The 21,845-nt window shown below is 39.0% G+C and overlaps 1 protein-coding gene across 2 annotated transcripts in view; it reads left to right on the top strand.

Moving 5' to 3' along the window:
• MPPED1 (metallophosphoesterase domain containing 1) overlaps positions 1-21,845 on the top strand; it is a 65,700-nt gene that overhangs the window by 34,330 nt on the left and 9,525 nt on the right. For both annotated transcript variants that reach the window (XM_065639952.1, XM_065639961.1), the window contains 2 exons: positions 1,822-2,043; positions 19,902-20,017. In XM_065639952.1, the coding sequence (XP_065496024.1) occupies positions 1,822-2,043; positions 19,902-20,017 (338 nt within the window). The remainder of the gene's footprint in view (positions 1-1,821; positions 2,044-19,901; positions 20,018-21,845) is intronic.

Here is a 21,845-nt window from a genome sequence, read left to right as displayed (position 1 = left end):
GACAGCAGCATGACATAAATACATTAGTGGAAGCAACAACTATAACCAGCTCGTACAGGTTCTTGGCTGCTAGATGGATGGATCAGATGAGCTGGAAAAGATTTGCAAACCAGAAGAGAAATTGGATTGTTAACAACAGTGCGGCACACAATATTGCTGTATTTTCCTAAATCCCAAGAACCCTTTGAGGCCTGTAGATGCCCCTGTACATTGTAGCATGTAAGTAAAATTTTTAACTTATGTATGTGCACACACCCAAAAAACTTGCAGAGACGGAGTGCAGATCTGCAAAATGTTAAGCCTTTCAGAAGCAAAAATGACAGCATTTACATCTCAAGTAGTCTTTCAGGTAAATAATTGAATCTCCAATATTCAATGTGTAATTATAAATTTCTGAAAAGTTTCTGTTAATAAATATTCTAAATATTCCACATGAAAGACTGGAACCTATACAATCAATTTTTCTAATAGAGGTGTTACAAGTATCTGAAACTTAAACTTCAGAGTTACCCAGCTCTTTTCCTTTGGCAAATAATGAGTCAGCCATGTGGCATCTCTGGGCTAGAACTGTTCTCTGTTTTCTGTTTCCATAACTCTGAATCACGCTGTTGCATTTTATTCTTAAATCCTACTCATGCCAACTTTTGCCATTACATATTGACTGGTGGTTTACTTTCTCTAAACATCCTACCTCTAGCTTAAGCTTGGGGTCATCACTAAAGGTTTCTATGTTATCAAAAATACATTTTTTAAATAAAAAATGACAAGATTGCTGCTATGTAAGGTGGGTCTCATTTTCAATAAAATATTTATTTCTGCTCCCAGTCTCCTGCTCTGACTGTCTTCATCCTGATGCAAATTAATAGTGCAGAAGCAAAGCTAATGAATGCAGCTTTACGCAGTTTCTGTCTTTGGTTCCTCTCAAATATACTTAGAAGGTTTCTGATGAGCTTTTTGAGACAGTCGATGCCTGCTCTCAAGGGCAGAATCCAGTTGATAATCAAATGTGGAGTTAGGTGGAAAGTTTTCTGTTTCAGTGCTGCTCTCAGGAAGAACCCATATTTGTGGGCATATATATAATCTTGCCTTCAGCAGGAGGTTGTTATAAGGTTTTTCACTAAATATGGGTTGTAAAATACTCTTGAACACGAATCGCTTGAAATTATAGTCCAGGGATCTGAGGAAGTCACTGAGAAAATGGAGCTGGAAAAAACATGGGCTAGAGGCAAACTGCGAGACTTCTCTGTGGGATGGGGAGTTTTGACAGCTAAACCCAATCCTTGTCTTGGTTGAAGGTTTGATCTTAATGTCAGGGCAACAAGGGCAGCAGACCCCTCTTGCTGACCCAAGTTCTGAGTCTGTAAGGCCTCCTCAGTACAAGCTGATCCAGACCACAGCTCTGGGAGAAGAGAGCTGACATTATTTTATGAAGCGTTGCGGCCAATTGTCTTTGAAGCCTAATTTCTGTCAAAGAGTTATCATCACTGTCACAGTAAGTGATACGTGCAGCACAAATGGCAATTAACTAGAAGTAAATAGTAGAGCAGAAGTCTGCAGACTGGTTTTTAAGGTTGATGAGTTGAAAGTAGTTTCAACACATTAATGCTAGGCATGCTAAATCATAGTGTGCCCTGAAAAGGACAGTGATGTCATTTACCTGAAATCACCAGCAATTACAGTAACACATTGTAGGGATATGCTAGATTGTTTCAAATATGTGAGCATGTTATAGGAATCGATAGTGGTTTGTGAGTATCTGTTTTCTTTTATCAGATTTTCCATAAAACAAGTAATTTGTTTGTTTTTCACTGTTTTAGGTAGCCTGCCCTATGAATACAAGATTGTGATAGCAGGAAATCATGAATTGACCTTTGACCAGGAATTCATGGCTGACTTAATCAAGCAGGACTTTTACTATTTCCCCTCTGTTTCTAAGCTGAAGCCAGAGAGCTATGAAAATGTACAGTCTCTTCTAACAAACTGCATCTATCTTCAAGACTCTGAAGTGACGGTGAGGGGATTCAGAATATATGGCTCCCCTTGGTAAGCAGGTTTTTAAGCATACATAATAAAAAATATTGTTGATTGCTATCACATCAACCATTTTGTATGAATCAGCTATATTTGGATTGCTGCGTTAGGAAGAAAAGTAATACGCAGTTCGAGAAAGTTTTTGTATTTTCTTGTAATTAATCATTCCTGTGACAAAATAATGTACTATGGTACTGTTAACCGAATCATGATGGGAAAAGCGTAGTGTGCTCTTTAAACTCTCAGCCAGGAGCAGTTCTCTAATGTGGAGTCCGTGTAGGGGGTTTTTGTGTCATAAAATATGTTTTCTATACTTAGTTTGTGTAATTACAGGTTAATTTTATTGCAAGGGTACATTCTTTTGACAATTTCCATCCTACAGGTAATATTTAAGGTTCATTAGTGCCTACAGTAGTCACAACGCAGCAAGCGTGTTTCAGTATTTGTTTAGGCTTTTTTTTTTTTTAAATATCCCTCAGAATCTTACTTTCTTTTATACAGTAATAGCTTTCCTCAAGGTATAGTTGAGCTTTTAGACTAAAGTCAACAAATCAGTGGCAACGTAGTATTTCATGGATTTTGCTCTACTGTATGGAGTGAACACTCAGAAGTCCTTGACAGTGTTGGAGACAGATGGACTTTGGCTTCCTGACCTCCACCTTGGACCTTGTATGTGCTGCATCTGTGTCTCTTGCATTACATTACTACTGTGTTATTTCTGCTAACAGGACTGGAAATTGGGTCTTTTATGAGCATTCGGTGTATATTTAAAATAAGTAAAAAAAATATTTTAAAAGGTAGGTTTTTAAGAGAATCTGTTATTTTAAAATCACATCAGGCTGGAATGTAGCAAACAAGTTGTCAAACCTGATGCATATAGCCCAATGTGAATTTTCAGTGTGAATAAACTGTGAAATCTCTTGGATTTTTTTTTTTAAATGAAAATTGGCATTTTCCCATTTGGTTACTTGAGATGGGTGTTAATTTTATCTGAGCTTATTATTCTACATTCGTCTACATTAAATAGCTCCCATCTTAAATGCACCCTTCTCTCTCTCTCCCTCTTAGATCTCCAGATCTTTCTGGGTTTTTTTCAACCTACCCACCTGCTGTGTTGTAGTTCATCCTCTTGTGTCTACTTTGTATTCAATCAATGTACAATTTACTTCATTTTCCAAATTATTAGGGAAGATATTAGATGGTATCAGTCCCAATATTAACTTCTGAGAAATGCCACTTGGCATCTCTTCCCATTTTGATGTTCAACTGTAAATACCGTAATTATGCTCTGTTTACAATATGTCTGGCAACTTCCTATCTTCATTGCAATATTCGTAACCAAGCACCATATTTCCAATGTCAGTAATAATTTTCCAGGCAGTGAAGTACCAAAAGTCTCATTAAAGTCTAGATAAATTAAATTAAAGTAAAACACTATCTATAAAGTAGCACTAAGTGGAGGCTAAAGGAAGCCATTTGAACTTTCTGTGTATGATTAGATCTGTAAACATCTGTTGAGAAAACTTTTGCCCACCCACTAACCCATAAATAATGTTTCTGTAAAATCAGATCTGCCTCATTCCCTCTGTGCGCTAATCCTGTCATTTTGCACAAGTTGTCTAAGCTATCTGGCATGAGCTATTCTTCATGAAAAAAGATTGCTTTCCATCTTTTATGCATCTTCAGGTTATATCTAAACTTCCACACAATGTTTGCCAGTGTTGCTAACTCATCTTATACCCCCTTATGCTCGTGGAAGATGAGTACGGTAAGGTCCTTTGAAGATCTTTGCTTACTCCATGTGAGGGAAAGTCTTGATGAAAGTCTTCCAGCCAAACTGCGGTTTTTGTTTGTTATGACGCAAGACTGCATGAAGTTTCCATGCTAGTTGATGTCTTGTCCAGTGAAAACAGCAACAACAATAAGTAGTTGTTCTTCATTAGTCTATCAGAACAGCAGATGCAGAAGTAATGAAGTCACAGCAGCCAGCCCACCAGTCAGAAAACTTAGGATGAGAAACAGCTATTTTGTGTGGGTTAAACTTGCTGCCTTCTAGATTGAAGGCTGTAGTACAAGCCTGTGCCTACTGATCACTGCTGTTCTTTAGCATTTCTTTTTGTGTCTGTACTTCGTTCACCCTGAAAAGAGAGATTTGTCATAGTCTCTCTGAGAAATCAGTCTCGGTTTTTTTCTACATCATAGTAATGTTATCTCTAAAGAACTACAGAATTTCAGTGAACTTTCCATGGTGAGTCTTTTCTTGCCCTTGCATCATGAAGCTAGTCCTTTAGAAAATGCTTATACATCCTAGTCAAGACTTCAAAATTTAGAGCTCTTTGAGATCTCAGAACTCAATAAGAAAGCTAAATTTCATGCAGTTGCTGTTCTAGTATCCTAAAATACTTTATTTTCCAGCCTTGAAAATATGCATCTAGCTTTTGAATCGATTTGGTTAACTGGAGAATTCCCAATTGCAGTTTATGTTTGTTGTCCATACATGACTCTATTTAATGAGTAGGTAAGCAATCTAGAAATGGAAAGGCTGTGGCCCCAGATCCTGCCTTTTCCTTTCTGGTTACAGCCCTGACCTTCTGTCTTACTTCACCCTGCATAAAAATAAGTACAAGCTATGGATATCCCTCCTTTATAAAACAGATTGACTAGTAGTTGCAAAGTATTTTGAGAACTCTAGAGTGAGGTCTGAGTGAATGCCAACCAGCATTAATGTAATGTGTGTTTACCTGTAGCCATCTGTGTTTTTATATATGACCTGTACACAATTAGCTTGTACTTCTGCTTAAGATGTTTTAATTGCAAAGTAAACCATGAGAGCTTGATTGGTTTGCGTAACATGCCAGTCTCTAAGGCCTTTTAAATATGTACCATTTGTGTGTGGTTAAATATTTTCAAAAGCACTTGGGTATTTTGACCTCTATCATTATCTAAAACTCAGTGGTTATTTTTAATTGCATAGAAGAAATGAGACACTGTCTTGTCTCAGAAACCAATACTCTAACTCTCCTGGGCTCCAAGGGCAAGATTTCAAGTGCCAGATTGACCCTCTACTGACTAATGAAAATTTGACTGCCTTAAGTGTTAATTACGCTAGTATTATCATCAAGCAAGAAGCAGCCATTTTGAAATGCGAGCTGCACAGCACAAAAGCTGCTATTTAGGAATTAGTATTTGCAACACTGGTATCTTGGACCACAGACTATAAGTATAGATGATGAGGGAGAGGAGTATAAGAACATTAGATGCTTCATGAGAAACCTGGGAATACCAGGATGGTAAATGTGTCTAGCGCAATCTGGAATTTTAAGGGTGGCTGTGCTGGGCCTAGGGGGCTGATGCTTTTGACAGTGCACCATCCAGTGTTGTTGCCAGATCTGGATGAGCAGAGCATCAGAAAGAGTACAACATGCTTCCTTCTACTGTAGAGAGGTGACAGAGATACCATCCTGACATGTTTTCAAGACTTGGCTAGACATGCGTGGCTGACTAGGTGTGGTGGTGGTGAGTGGTAGGGAGTGGTAGGTTGGACTAAAGATCTCCAAAGGTCCCTTTCGAGCAATGCTTTTGTGATTCTTTTAGTCCCTCTGTGGGGCTAGAGCTAGTATCAGTGTTGAACAGGTATCAACAGAGCCCTTAAAATAGTGAGCTTTGCTGTTGTTACCAAACTCGCTACAAGCAGTAGATGGGCCTGACAGGTGGTTTGGAAGCCAGGAAGCCGAGATAATAGTGGAAATTTGAATTTGAGTTTGAAGCAGGAGGGCTTTCCTGTGTCATCAGACTGGGTTTTGTCTCTATGTTGGTGTCATTCATGGAACCATGTTAAAAAATGATCAGTGAGTATTTCAGTTGTAGGTTTTCAGCCTTCAATTATAGTTCATTACCCCTACAATGTGTTATTATTTTGCAGGAAAGAGTTTAAACGTTGGCTACAGTGGAAATGAAGATAGGCCATCCAATCCACTTGTGCCTCTGCACTGCCAAAGATTTTAATTCCACACTCACACACCTTGTTTGCACAAAAATCCCTGATGCATTCAGTGCACAAGATCTGCTCTGTTTGCTGAATGAGTCAACTGTATTTTATTCCTTTTATAGTCATTATTCAGAATTACCATGTAAAAATAAATGCCTTTAATTGTGCAAGTATGTTTTTGTTTGAATGTGAGAACACCTGTCTAAGGTTCATGCTTGCATGTGTGATCCTGAGTGTTGCTATGTCTGGTTCTTTGCTGCACAAGGTTCCGATAATGGACTACGTGTTTTTTCCATTGAGTTTTTTACAACTGAATGACTAAGCAACTTGGCTTTCTGTTTTTCTGTTGCATGCAATAACTACTGATAAGAGCTGAAGACTAATGAATTGATCAATAATCAGTTGCTATTTGTGTCTGCAAAGGCTATACTGGCTGTTCCCCTGATGTCTCATTGCACCCCTGCCCCAAATTTACAGAAAATGCATGCATCTGCAGAAGAACAGGTATTCTGTGTGTATGCTCTGATCTTGTGGAAAATGGCAGGAATTCCAGTGGCATTTTCTATTAAAAGGTGGATTATTGTGCATTAATGGCGGGGTAAGAATACACCTTTTACTTGCCATAGCAAGAGAAATGCAGGTGGCAGAAGGAAAACATCTTCCTTGCCACTGAATCTCCACAATGCTTCTAAGCAGCTGTACAGAACTGCAGGAGAGACTTTGCTCCTTCTGCCCTCAAACAGGTCTACAAGGTGGGAGGAGAGCATTTTATCTCTTTTAGCTTTTTTTTTTTTCTTCCCCTTTTCCACAATGTGGAAAAGGAAGGGACAATCAAAGCCCTCTTGCCAAACATATGACAATTTCATTACTCTAAATGACATATTGGCCTGGATAGAGTAAAGAAGCCCTTCAGGATGAGATTGCCTCCAGACTCATTATCCAGAGAGTGAATTTTTGCTTGGCTTTGATTATCTGGAGGGATCTATGCCTGTGAAACAGAACCTCATTTTTCTTTTTGCAGAATTGCCATTTTTTCTAGTGTCTATGTATCCCCATTTCCTCCTTCATTCTTTTGTTATAGGCCATCTGGAACTTCAGAAACTTTTATTTCCCAGTCAGGGAAAATGGGAGTGCAAAGATTAATATCAGCCTAGAAAGACATTTGTGACCATTTGTCCTGAAGTGACAGACGCCTGGGCTGGACTCTGGGTTTTGGCAGCTTCTCTCCAATGCAACGTTGATGAGATGTGGCCCCCGCGTGTTTACACGCAGGCCAATAGCTCTCATACAACATCGTTGTTCTGATGATGGCAACTGAGTGAAGGAGGTTAGGGGTGTGTATGTGGGGAGTGTTTTTCTTCTCTTCAAGTATTATTTTCACTGAGCTTAGCATTCTGGGTCAGGGCCGTTCAGTGAGCTCTGGCTATGTCAGAGAAGAAGACTGAACTCCTTCCAGTGTAAAAGACATCAACCTGGAGGTTGTTTTATTGAGTGTCAGCCACCAGATCAGCCCAAAGCAGCCCTAACAGGGAGCTTATTCTCCAAATCTTCACCCCACTTTGGTGTGAGGGCTGGAAATCTGTTCCAACTTGTTGGCCCTTTTCTTGGTGCACTGCAGCCGTCTGTACTATTCCAGTATCTTTACTTCAGCTGTGTAGCCCAGTGTGATCATGAGTGCTTAGCTACAGGTGTGTAACTCCCACCTGATTTGATATTTTCTTGTCTGATTTGTTTTTTCATCATAAAGTAGGTGACTTTTTTCTACTCCTTCTCACATATTCTCTCTCTTCTTTGTGTGTGTACACATGTGTGTGTGTGCACTTTGCATAGCAAAGCCGGTAACTTCCATGTATAATTTGGGTAGTTTCAAAGAACATGCAAAAGGCAAAATGAGGCAAACTTCTTTTTGTTCCACACAGACTCTAGACCACCCATACCCTAGGTCTTCGTTTCAGTGCCTTCCTCCTCCATCTTTTCAAGAACAGCTATAATAGTCTCTTTCATTCCTCACTGAGCTCAGATTCCATAAGTAAAATAATGTAGCAAAGATTTATAGATTCATTTCGTGAGAAGGACACGCTTTCATTTTGCCAGTGATGAATCACCTAATGTTTACTTTCCCAGACATTGTACAAATCTTTACAGTTATTGAGGTGAACAGCAATTAAAATGAAGCTGTATTAATAGAAAATATTGACTCCATTTAACACAATGTATATCCCAAGCTGGGAGCGTGGCTTCCAGACACAGCATCAGTAGCAGTTCAAGGCGTTACATTGTAGATTTCATTTCCTGTAAAATTCACAGAAAATAATAACTTCTCCCTCAAAGTGACTACTCCTATTCTGAGTTCTTATGCCCCCTTTCAAATCTGAAAAAAAACTTCAGTACTTTGCACAGGACTAATATATATAGGGACTCAAAAATTTGTGACTTTTGGACAAAACCATTCTAGAAGTTTTTCTAAGTAAAATAGCTGATCCTCCTGTGTTCTTTCTGCACCCTCCCTTGTTCAAAAGATAAAAATACAAATAACTACTGTTTTCTAAAGCAATGAAATACCACTCTAAAATTTTTGCAAACGTCAGAATAAATAGATTTTTGAGCAGGTGGCTTGTTTTTGTGTCTAGCTCTGTCAGTGCTATAGTTTTGTGTGGATGGATGTGGAAACACTGGATGCGGACATATTATGGAGTACTGGGTTTTGTTTGCTCAGAAGTACGTTTTAAAAATGGTAGATGTTCCCTGATTTTTAAAGTTGGGAACCATTCGCAGCTTTTTTTAATTGGTGACTTTGAGGCAGGCAATGTGGGTAATTTAGGTAGACTGACATGGTTCTTGAAGAAAATGAAAATAATGGGTGGGAATAATAGACTCCACTCATTATTTAGAGTTGGGGCATCTCAAGTTTCAAAAATTTTGGAGAGGAAGTTGGCATCTAAGGCTACTTGATGTGGCTGCATTACTATGGTTAGAATGCTGAAGGTGTTTTCTTTCAGGCATTCAGTAAAAGGTAGGTAAGATGTGACAGATGTGTAAGAAGCAGCAATGTGTTTAGAAGAGAGAAAGCAAAATTCATCATCCTGTTAAAATATATTAATTAACAGTCTGAGGCACATAGATATAGGTTTAATTGTATTTTAATAGAATGCTGGAGTGATATTTTTATTTCCTCTTCTATACTTATCAGAAACCATTTTCCACTTTGGAAAGTGCTGCTTCTAAAAACACGTAAAACCACAATACTCCGTAGTTTAGCTTGCAGCATATGGAAGATCGTAAGAATGGTTTTTCCTGCAAAATGATTTTGATCTATTAAATTCAGCTGTTCAGGGAAGGTGGTGGGGAGAAATGGAAGATATTGAACTCCTGAAGTGTGAAAGGCTTTTCAGTGGCAGAAAGTGAGACTTAAAGAGTGCATTCTGGTTGTTTGAACATCAGGAACAGATAATATTTCTCCTCCTTTTTTTTAAAAAACAAAACAAAACAAAAACCAAACAAATGTCATTTTGATAAAATTGGTGCATTTCATATGATAAACACATCTTGGAAAGCTTTTTTCTTACATGACTTGGAAATACAGGAAATGTCAGTCCCATTCAGCAGACACCAGGTACACAGGTACTATTGCTCATGTGGGCAATCATACAGAATTCAGGAGAGGTCTTTTTAATGAACACCGCTGTACAAATTAAGTGACTGAAATGAATTAGCAAGAATCATTATCATTGCTGAAAAAAAGGTGTACTGAACAAAATAAAAATTTCTCAGACTCCAAGGGAAGTTTCTATAGCATGTTAAAGGAACTTAGTTGTTATTAACTATAATTAAACTCTGCAATAGGAATGCGAGTAAATGAAAATGTAAACTGAACTACACCTACTTTAGCCCACAAATATCATCAAAGTCAGATCAATGTGATAAATTTTATTAATTACGTGCTCCTGAGAAATTTTATTTTTCCATTTCCCACAAGATTTTTTTAAGGTCACAGCAGTTTAGCATATCCGTTTTCTCTTTTCTTGTTAGCAAACATTCCAGAAAATGTTTTCTCCCAAATAAAATTTCTTCCCAATGTTGCCCAAGGTGGAGGAGTCTGGAACAGTTCAATCCTAGAATAGTCACAATAGAGGAAAACCAGCAAGTCAAACTCCTTCGCATGCTGCTTGTACGTGTTTGCGTATTAGGGATATGGATCAATTCTCTCAACACATTCCACAGTGACCTCTTCCAGAATGACCTTGATCTGTTGCTGAAACCAAAGGTTCTTTGCATCCACTTTGCAGTCGTGTTCCTCCACTCTGTCTTTACAAGTGTACAGGATGTTATGCTGCCAGTGTGTCCATGTATGCTGAATATAGACCAGAAATTATAGTGATTTCCTGTAACATTTTTTGAGCAAATCGTGTTTCTCGTGCTGTCTGAACACATTGTGTGGCTTTATATTTCTGTATGTGAGTGGAGATTTGTATTTGCTTGTTTTGTTGCGAATGTTTCTAGCTTTAGTTAAATTTGAGAGCAGTTGAAAAAATATTGCTTTAGTTTAATTGGCTTGGTAGAAAAAAGTCCTTTCTTTGGCAGTAATTATTAGTTGTATATTATTAAAAGGAGGTAGTTCACATTCAGTTACTTAGCAGAAATAATTAAATCTTCTGATCCAGTAAACTAGCTCACTTCAGATTCAGCTGGTTTTTAATTTAATACCTATAGAAGAGGAGACCTGTAATCTCACTACAGGGAATTGGCTTCACTTTCCTGCAGTTCATAAACCACAAGAGTGAAATTGCAATCCCCCACAGCAGTTTTCTCTTTATTTTTCACATTTGCTGAAAGTTTAATTTTATGAGACAGAGCTGATTTTAAAGTTTAAAGTGCTTTTTTTTGTTGTTGTTGTTTTGGTGCTTTTTTCCCCCATTTTTTCTTGAACAAAAGGACTACCAGCTCTATCTGTAGTCTGGGCTGTAGTCTCAGACAGCAGCAATTTCAGGATGTTTCAAAGATGTAAACACAGTTGGGTATTGCGATGAGCCCTTTGGCGATGTTCCAAGAGAAACACAAACAGATAACTAGTTTGGAGCAGAATCTGCATGGAGTCGATTCTCAGCTGGAGTAAACTGGCAGAGCTCCACCGGCTTTTGAGCCATTTACACCTGGTGAAAATCACCCTCCTTACTTCACGGTAGCTTGTATGTGTGCATTTTCCCTAGGTTTTTACACGGTAGATGTGTTACTACATCAAGACGTAGATGGTGACATGACACTGTGCTCGACGTGAAGAACTGTAAATAGAGCCACAGTCACAGCAACTAATTGCAGCACAGTTCTCTGAGTTCTTTTTCTTTTCCCTGACCAGATTTTAAGGGGAAAAGTAATTTACCACTTGTTGTGAAGCTGTTTAACATCGGAACACTTCCTTTGGATTTGTTGTTCATAAATTAATTTTATTTAATAAACTAGCATTGTTTAATATGAATTAATATGAGGATTTTCTTCCCCAGTAAGGAATTAGAATAAATTGGAACCAATATTAAAACAGAGGGCTGCAGCTGTGTGTGTCAGGTATTTCTAATTACATAATTTACATCAGATAAGTATATGATTTTTTTTACGGTTATCTCAGAATTCCTAGCTAGCTGAATGAACATCCAGGTGTTAAGGCTATACCTTTTTGATGTAGAAAGTTACATTACAGCAGTTGGTTTCCACCGCTGTACTATACGGTGAATTTAGGACTGCAGGAAAACATGAATTTGGAATTTAGGATTGCGTAGATTTTGTGCACTTCAGGTGGAAACATGGCATATGAAGTATCAGTATGTGCTTTTTTAAACAAGAAGTTCATCTGTTGCTAAATTGTAAATGTTAAAAATAATACACTTTATGCATATATGCACATGTGCTGGATTGATTTATTTGTTTTGGAAGCATTTTCATGCTTGTTTAACTCACAATGGCTTTGAATTTTCTAAGGAAAAGAAGGTAAAAACAAAAAGGAAGAAAAAACAGAAAAGAACTGGCAGACAGTTAGTCCATATGGTCTAATTACTCCTGGTGTTTTGAGAAAAGAATGTAAACCTGGTGAGTTACTAAACTGAGAAGTGGCTACCGTGAGGGCCTTTTTTATCGATTCTCAGTGCACCTATTACACATCCTATGTATTTTAGTCATGTTTCATCTAGGATAGCCCTTCTGGGAGCTGCGTCATTAAAAACCCCACAAGTATAGGATCTGTATTTGAAGGGATATTCCATCTCCACAGTTAGCAAACTTCTGCGGAGTCTGAGAGGACTGCAGTAAACACTAACTAGCTGGCTGGGTGGAAGAACATTGTTTTTCTTTAGCTGTCAGGTCATTTGATAGTGAAAAACTGTAAAGATGCTATGCATCGATGAGCCTCAAATTATTTTTCCTTACTGATTGGCCCATTCCCGGCAAGTTCTACTTTTAAAATGAGATGCTGACTGTACTGTGGATGGAGAGGTTGTTAACTCCTCCTCTCTCTTAACCGTTCTTCTTTCTGTGACTGTCAGCATGTGAAGTACGGTCTGCATAACCTAGCTGTACTTACATTTTTACATATTGATAGTCTAAGAGACTGAGGGAACAGACTCCGAGACATCAGCAACTCAATTCCTTAGCCTTGCTTTAAATGCTTAAGACCGTACTGAAAGCCTGTACAGTTCTGTACCCTCAGCATTGGATTTCTTGGCTAATTATTCCAAAGCAGCTTTTACCTTTTTTTGTTGTCGTTGGGTTTATTTTATTATTTTTTAAAAATATCAGATGGGATATTATCATTTGGCTCCCAGCAGAATGAAATAAATTATTTGCATTTGGTGTTGTCATGCTTTAAATTCAGTCTTTCATTAATTTTTCTCCTTACCTGTTATCTTCTGTTTTTTTATTATGAAGATAAAGTAGATTTCATTGTATTTTTCTTTGTTTTATAACAGAGTAATGTTCGGAAATGATCAGTTCCTATTAGTCACAGCTCATTCTTTCTTTTTTCCAGTCAGAGACGTATGAAATCCTTAACTAAACAAAAGATGAATGATTTCATGTGTAACTCAAATTGCAAAAGAAATAATTACTGACAAAGGGCCATATTCTGATTTTTACCCTCCTTTCCTTTTGTGAAAGCAATAATTTAATTTGATTCAGAGTTTCAAGAATGACAACCTTGGATGCAAAGCAAGTAAGGCAAAAAACCAAGAACACAGCAGAACTTTCCCAAGGAAGAAACATTGTTGTGGCCAGCAGACTGATGGAGGGTCTGAGTTCAATTCGCTTCTCAGTACAGCCCCCCAAAGTAACGCTGTGCAAACACTCTCCTGTCTTAGCACATACATTCCCCTCCCTTCTGCTTTCTCCTTTTCCCCTGCTGAGCTGTACTTTGTGGCCATGTGTTCCAGGGGATAATCTAATATGGGATTATCCATCATTTGCATTTATTAGTTTTAAGTATAAGGCCTTAGCTTTCATTAAAAAAAGCCCTGGTTCCGGTATTATGAATGAGTGAAACTAAGTATTTTTTTGAGGAATTTAATTATTTTTGTACACTCCTTTTGTACCTCATCTCTAAAATCGTACTACCCGTGTCTCTCACATGGAAGTGAATCATTATGTCTCCTAAAACTCCTCGAAACTTCTGAAACCTGTTTTTCTATAAATCTCAGTTTCACTGTTAAAATGCTCAGGTGTTGAACGGCATTTCAAAGCCCATAAACAAACAGTGTCCAGCCAGTCCTTCTTCGCACTAATGGCCTAATAGCTAGTTTAGCTCCTGCCTGCTTTTGGACAGTCCTCTTAAATGCGAGGAAGAAAAGACAGAAAAATGAGTGTTATTTCACAACTACTTTAGATGCAGAAACGGGCAATACTGCTGCCCCCCCCCCCAAAAAAGAAAAAGTGAACTTTTATGAATCCTTACGTGGAGGGAAAATTGAGTAAAAAGCAGTAGAAAGACTCAGTGAACTGGACAGTTATGTAGTGAGGAAAGGCTAAAAAGGCAATTGCAGACATTGGGTAAATTAAAGTAACGTAAAAATATGAACACCTGAAGGATGTGAACGCCAGGCAGGGGTACAGCATATATAGTACTGTGTACCTGTGTTCACAGGTCTGTAGCTAGTTATAATAGTAAGATTAAATCAAGACCAGGAAAAATTAGACTTCGGTCTCCAACAGTGAGATTTCTTGGGCTGGGAATCAGGATGTGTTGGAATTTTGCCTATGATCGCCACTGCCGAATCTAACTGCATTTCAATGCTCCATGACCTGTCACTTTTACCAGTGTGACTTTCAGTGTGCATAGTCCAGTCTTATAAACTTTCAAGATATGTGGCTCTACAATTGTCAGGAAGGGGAACAGAAATAAGAAGACTGATTTGGTCCATTGTTTTCCCACTGAGCTTCTTTACAGTCACTGGCCAATATCTGGTTGTTTTCCTATCCAAGAAAAACGCCAACTGCTGCGGAGGAAACACTGGAGCAAGTTACATGTGTTCGTGAACCTTTTACGTGTGTTTTGTAATGAAAGGAATTCTAGGGAGACAACCTGCCTTTGAGCTGCAGAAAAGATTTCTGCAGGAAACTACAGAAACAAGGAGGCGCGTTGTGTTTTCGTTTTGCATTTTTTGCTATTAAGGTGTTTGCAAGACGCTGCCCACCAATCCCTTTGATATGCTAAGGGCCATTCAGTCAGTTACCACCCATGGCTCTCCACGGGTATTGGCCTATGCCAGGGACTTCTCCCTTGAAGTCAAAGAGAGTAAGTGCCTGCTGGTGGCAGGATTTGTCGTATTCAACTGGACAACCTGTAGGCAGCTGCTGCAGTAAATCTTGCAGTCCCGAAGTTCTTGTGGTAGCTGACACCCCGCAAGCACTGCGGGCTGTGCTGTGCTGGGCATCTCTCTTTGAGGGGCTGCTGAATGCTTGCTGCCTGCATTTGTAGTTCCTGACCAAGTACCGTGGAGGGTCCTCCTGAACTGGTAAGTGTACGGAGAGGAAGGAATCCATTCTTGAAGTTAAAATGTTTAAATTGAATCGAGGTAATGGAGAATCAGATTTCACTCTCTTACTGCTTGTAATAGAAAAATCCATGCACATTGATAGGTGTCCCCGGTCAAGTATCCTTTTTTGTGTCTCCCTTTTGCACGTCTGCTGAGCAGATTGAGATGGGTACCAGTGGCTTGAAAATTGAAAACCTTCAATTTTCACGTAAATTACAGGTCAAATCTGTGTAGTACATCACCGCCCTTTACAGTAAATCACATGCAAAACTAAGTTATGCCCCATTTAAACGACAAAAGAAATATTGGTCTGCATGGTAGCTCTTTCCAGGAGTGGCTGAATAAAAGAAGAAAAACTAATAAATAATTAAGGAGGTAATATGTTTGACCACTTTTTTTTTTTTTTTTTTTGGGTATGACTTTTTCTGTTATAATTGTAACAGAAATGCTCCTTTCAAAGACAACTAAAGCACTAATGGTAGCTAAGAAGGTCATTCCTGTGAGGTTAAACTGGTTTAATTAGAATTTATGAGAAGGTTACTATAAGAGTGTAGAAAGATGTTAAGGGGTTAACCTATAAGAGATTACATTGTAGTCAGTGTTCTGTTAAAGTTTGAATTAATTTTTCCCATGGGTTTTTCACATTCTAATTTTCAACTAAATGAGACATCTGTTTCAGAAAAGGAAAATTTGCTATGGTTGTCATAGCAACTATCATTCTGTAAGAAAATTATTCCAATGGTTACTTTAGAACAGAAAGATAGAAATTCAGTACATAAAGCAACATCCGATTGCTAGCACAAATTCTGATAGTTGAGCCCTTTTTGTGTGGTAGATTATTTGACCTGCAAAACTTGTTCATATGTTTTTAACATAAGGTTAATTGTGCTGTAAACAAATTCACTTCCAGTATATTTTCCCCCTAGAGTCTTATATGTAGACAATCATTATACTTACCATTATAATAATGCCATTGAATTTCAGTAGTATGTGGAAAGACTCAAACTGTTCACTTTAAGAACATAAGACAGAAATCAAAGTACATTTCAACACATGAGTGCTTCACCTCAGAGGTGAAATACATTCATGATATATGTCTTTAATTGCCAAATACGTTTTTCTTGGATTTTTTTTTAGAACAGTGGATTTTTCTCTTCTAGAACATACATGACAGCATTTTCTTGGTAAAATGTAAAGTATTATTGAAAAAAAAAAATTAAAAATGATGCTTTTCCTGAGCAAGCAGTAACTGGGGATCCAGAAATTTGGTGTGTGATACAAACACTTTAACTTTCCTTTCAGGTTCCATCGTAAATGGAAATTTTAGAGAAAGTTGTCTTTGCATGATACCCAGGTCACAGACTCATCAGTGGGTATTAGAGAAGATTTTTTTTCCCCTGCTCAGAAACTTTGATGGCTGTTTTGCAATAAATTTTCAGAAGAGACTTGGGGATTTATAAAATCCCTGTGTGCATATAAAGATGGTTTTGCTTTGGGGGTGGGGGCACTGAAGTGTGTGATTTGTCTTTCTTCTCTCAGATGTAAAACCCACCAACATCCTCTGCTGAATCCTTTCTTGGACTTCAGATTTTTTTTTCTTTTTTTTTACCAGAAATATTCCAGACATTTCTTTCGATCTCAGGATTGTCACAAAAGACGGCATAATGGCAAATCACACAAGTTGTAACATCTCCCCTTCACAAAAGAACAGCTCCAGCATGCATAACTTACCAGCCCCGCACGCAGGCGGCTCTGCGCTGCCGTCACCACAAAGGGAGGGAGGGAAGGAGGGATGGAGGAAAGTGCTGCTTGTCTTAATAACCATATCATGCCTATTCACAAGGGTAAACGGGATTTTTAAAAAGTGGCCGTGTACAGGCTAGCCCTGGCAGAGGCAGGCAGAGGCTCTCACAGCTGCCTGTGCCATTGGGATTTCAGCAGGATTAAGCTGACTTCTGGCGAGACCTGTGACAGTCACGATTATTTTTCTTTATAAATGGTTCGTTGTGCCCTTAAAATAATTATTCTGTAGGTTTTTAACCTTTCCTTCTTGGGCAAATATTGATCTTTCCCCTCGGTTTCTTTCTCGGGACCCATTCTGCTGCGTCTGGCAGGCGTGCGGGACGCAGGACGGCACCTTGCCCAGCTTCCCACCGGGGACCTGGGGACAATCCTGTCCGTGCCCAGCAGCAACGGGGCGAGGGATGGGAGGGAGCGGGGGCCTGTATTCACTGAATCTCTCGGTGACTTTAAAAGCATGATTTACTCTGCTGACACTTTGTCTCCTATTTGCCCTTGCAAATATTTTCTGTCAGCAAGATTTTGCTCCTGGAAAGCTTGCTTTGAGCCTAAAGACAGTTTGCCAAACAGTTGAGTATTTTCATCGTGGTGAAGAAACATACTCGGCATCTACAGTGTGAAACACAGTCCCAAGACAGGAATGAATGTACAGTTTAGAAAAAGCCTAACATCTGTATGTTTTTATAAAGCCTCTCTTTTCTGTAATATCCGAGCACCTCGCAGACTTCAGTTTCTTTATTTTCAGGGCATTCCTATGAGATAAAAACACTCCCATTCTGTCAGTGGTGAGCTGAATGTAAAGACGGGGTGATCAAGCTCCACAGACTGGGGTTTGGTTCTGTGTGATGGTGTTACATGGTAATGTCACGGGTAGCTCACTGCAGAATAAGCCAGTAACTTGAATCATAGAATTGTTTAGGTTGGAAAAGATCTTTAAGATCATCAAGTCCAACCACAAACCTAACACTACCAGTCCACCACTAAACCATGTCCCTAAGAACCTCATCTATATGTCTTTTAAACACCTCCAGGGATGGTGACTTGTTCCAATGCCTGACAACCCTTTCAGTGAAGAGATTAATCTTAATATCCAATGTAAACCTTCCCCGGCACAATTTGAGGCTGTTTCCTCTCATCCTATCACTTGCTGCTTGGGAGAAGAGACCAACACCCTCCATGCTACAACCTCCTTTCAGGTAGTTGTAGAGAGAATAAGTTCTCCCCTCAGCCTCCTAAATGGACCATAAGTTACCACCCCAGCAGTAGGAAGATAAGAAAACATGTTCCTGTGAGTCGGGTGCTGTTCTTCCTATGAGGAAAGCCACTAGGAGTTGAACAGGTAACCAGAAAAGTGTGATTTCATGTCCCTGACATAGGGATATGCCTTTTGTGAGCCAGCTGCCTTGTTCTGAGCAACCTGACTTGGAACAAGGCTTCTGCTTCATTGCTACTCGTATTAGCATCTTTTCTTCATACACCTTCACCTCTCTCATCACAGCTTCTGGAGGCTGGGATATGTTTCTGGTCCCAATGGCAGATGTGCAAGTGTCACCTTTTTTTTAATTATTTTTTTTATTTTTTTTTTAAATTTTTTTTTTTACGGGGACACCTGTTTATCAAGACCCTGGTTATCCAGGGTATATGTTGAAGAGCTGGGAGATGAGCTCTTAGCTGTGGAAACAGAAAGCCTTTCAGTCATTGTCTAGAATAGTTGAGGCTCTTTTTGTCTGTGAAAGAAGGGCAGGAAACCTTCCGCAAAGCCCCCTTCTTCCTTTTAGCAGAATTTTATTTTCTTCCCTCGGATAAGCCACATCCCTTTGTATTTTAGCAAGATCTGTGGTTTTAAAGCTGTTTGCAACAGGCATGTGCTTCACAGCATTCCAAAAAGAAAAGTGGAAAATATATCATCATAAAGATGTGCTAATTTTTGAAATGTTAGTCAAGCACCAGTAGTGGAAGAGGATGAATAATAGCTTTATGGGCATTTTCTTTTGTCTTTGGCATACATGATGTAAAGTGGAGTTCAGAGAATTTGTTTGAAAGAATTCTTTCTGTCTTTTGATGCAGTGAGGGAGTGTAAAGCCTTTTTCAACAAAGTAACATCTCAAAGAGAATTCTGGTTGATGTGTATGTATTTATAAACACTAAGGCTGCAATTACCATAAACCTTATTAAATCACAGCAGCCTATTTGTTGTTCTCCAAATATGGATATGGCCAGAAGGTGTCAGTCAAAAAATTATAAAAAAATTCCAACCTAAAACTAACCCCTCAATTTTATGACCTAGAATTAGAGCATAAACAGCAAGACATAATTTACCAGTGTGATATAATTGCTGTGAAATACAGTTTTTTAATCAATGGGATAGCAAGATACGGATAAATTGTGTTCTGACTGGCAGTGTTACTGTCACACTGCTCCATCATGAGCACATTTTAAAAAATGTAAATGCCTGTCTGATAAGAAATCCTGAATATGTAAAGTCTTACTTAAAATCAAGCCCACACACGAGAGGACAGAAGAAAATTGTGTGTGAGAAAAGCAGCAGTATTCGTGTTCTGATGGGATGCTTCCAAGTAGGGAAGCAAAGCAGCGTAGATGATGTCCCTGACTTGGGAGCAGGATCTGTCCTTGTGCCAGGGTCTGTCCTTGCCCAGCTGGTTGTAGGCTGAGGGCCAAAGGTGCTGGGAGCCGATGTGAAACATGTATCCACACTCAGGTATCTCAGACAGGTGTTCTTCTAGATGTTGCGAGAGTCCAGCATGCTAATCCACAGGTGGAGATCTGGGTATCCAGGTCTCGTAAGAGTTACTTTTCACCTAGTTAGAGGAATACCGTGAATATTTTACTGTATGCTGCCTGCTGAAAGCGGTAAGGACTGCACTGTTTTACCACACAAGTTAAATAACACTGGTTGTATGGAAAGAGGGTTTTGCTGTGCACACAATGAAGAAAATGAATGCTATTTGTGTCTCCAAATTCCATGCTAGTGGAGAGTCAGTCTCCATATTTTAATTAGATAACCAGTACATGGAAGTAGCACTGAAGACATTCTCCTCCTCTCTTGGCAGGCAACCTTGGTTTTATGGCTGGGGCTTTAATCTTCCACGAGGCCAAGCACTATTAGAGAAATGGAACCTTATTCCAGATGGAATAGATATTCTTATAACACATGGACCACCTCTCGGTAAGAAAATACTAGTGCTCTTAGCTGTATGTTTCAGATGATTATACAGTAACTGATGGCTCTCCTTAGAAAAGAGTGCAATCCTGACTTAGAAAAGTCAAAAGTAACATCTATAATGATTTCAGCAGCACCAGGACCTCAGCTCAGGTTATGTGTTTCATGATGACTTATGCTCAATGGTAGGAAATTAAATAATGGCTTAAAATAAAGCCTTAACAGATAAAGCCTTAGTGAGCTTTGTAAATAAGCAAAGTCTAGTTTTCCTGTGCATCTGTCCACTCTGCCACTGGTGAAATTAGTAGATTTAAAGCATGGAGCCTGCTTGAAGAGAAATGAAGGATTTGGATCTTATATTTTTAGCACTGTCTTTCTCTCTCCCTTGCAGTAGCATTCTCCACCAACAAGTACCCAGAGTCTGTATTTGTCCTCATCATGCTGACTTGGTGCATCTTCTGCTTCAAAAACCCAAATGCTGCCATTGTTTGCCTGTTCTTTGGATAGCATGGGTGAATTGCCTGTCTGTAATACAATCTGGCAACACTAACAGACCAACAAGAAATAGTTTTGTGTTTGTGTTTTAAAAATATTAATATAGGTTATGTAAAACCCAAGAGAGATTTCTTGTATTTCTTAATAATAGTGAAATTATATAGAAATAATAGAGTCACAGAAACTTATCCAGATTCAGTAAAGGCTTAAGGCTTTTAACGTGGTTTTCAGTGTATTTAACATATAGCAAGCTATATTAAGGCAACTGTGTGTTTAACTCTCACTGGTTTAGTAAATGGACACAAACATGAAGCATGTGCTTAAGTGTTCTGCTGAGTCTTACTGTGGAGGAGTCCTTTGTGTGAAATGAAGGCAGTTGGTTTCTTTAAACCTTTAGATTACTCAGTTTCCTGAAGGTAAAACCCTCTTGTCTTCCACCCTTTCTTCTCTTTCAGAGCTTGGAGGAGAAAGTATCTAAAGGGTTTGTGTTTTGTTGTTTTCTTTAGAAAGACATGTTTGCATTCCACTGCTCACTAATCCTGGGCGAAAGGGCTTCTTTGTGAGCAGTTTCTCACAGTAAGGGCATGTGTTTTGATGCTTCACCTCAGGGGAGTCTCATGCCATGCCACAGGCTGTTTTTAGCATGGACGTGTGTCGTAGAAGTGGATGGCAGGAATTGTTTAGACCTTGAGATACTGGCTCCAAACAGTCAGTACTGGAGATTAATCCCCGTTAGGATCCGAGACATGTTGCTGGGTCTTTGATATAGTTTTATTTATAAGGCATATTTAAAACTTTTTCAGAAGCTTTTTCAGCACTTTTAAAGCCATTTTTAAAACCAGCTCATCAGTGGTAAACAAGTCCAACCTTTGCCTGATCTAAGGAAAATCCCTGTACCTAGCACTTGAAATCCAGTGTTGGGAAGGGGAGAGAGTGGTTGGCACCACCCAGTGTCAGCCACCTTGCTAATTTAGCCACCAGGCCTTTCCAGGCAGCCTCTGGGACCAGCAGAGGGAGGAGAACCTCTAGGGAGCACTGCAGAGCTGGCACTCAGCAGACATGCTTTAATAATAAATTTAATAGTAAATTTAATAATTGAAAAGTAATTTAATAATAGTAATAATTCTGAGGAAAAGCCACCCCTCTCCACTAACGGTAAGGGGATAATGTGAATTCCCTCCATCTCCATATCTCAGTATTTGTTCTGTTTTGTTTTTTTTTACTTCTTAAGCTTCAAACGTCCTCCAAGGATGGGTTTTTTTTGAAGTTCCCGTTTCTTTGTCTTTTTGTTATTGATGCATTAATAGATGGCTCAGGCACAGAACCCTCTCCCTGAGGG

The sequence above is a fragment of the Caloenas nicobarica genome, chromosome 1 (assembly GCF_036013445.1).
Source record: "Caloenas nicobarica isolate bCalNic1 chromosome 1, bCalNic1.hap1, whole genome shotgun sequence".
Taxonomy (NCBI): Eukaryota; Metazoa; Chordata; class Aves; order Columbiformes; family Columbidae; genus Caloenas; species Caloenas nicobarica.
The sequence above is the reverse complement of the archived record's forward strand: the minus strand, read 5'-3'. Positions and strand labels throughout refer to the sequence as shown.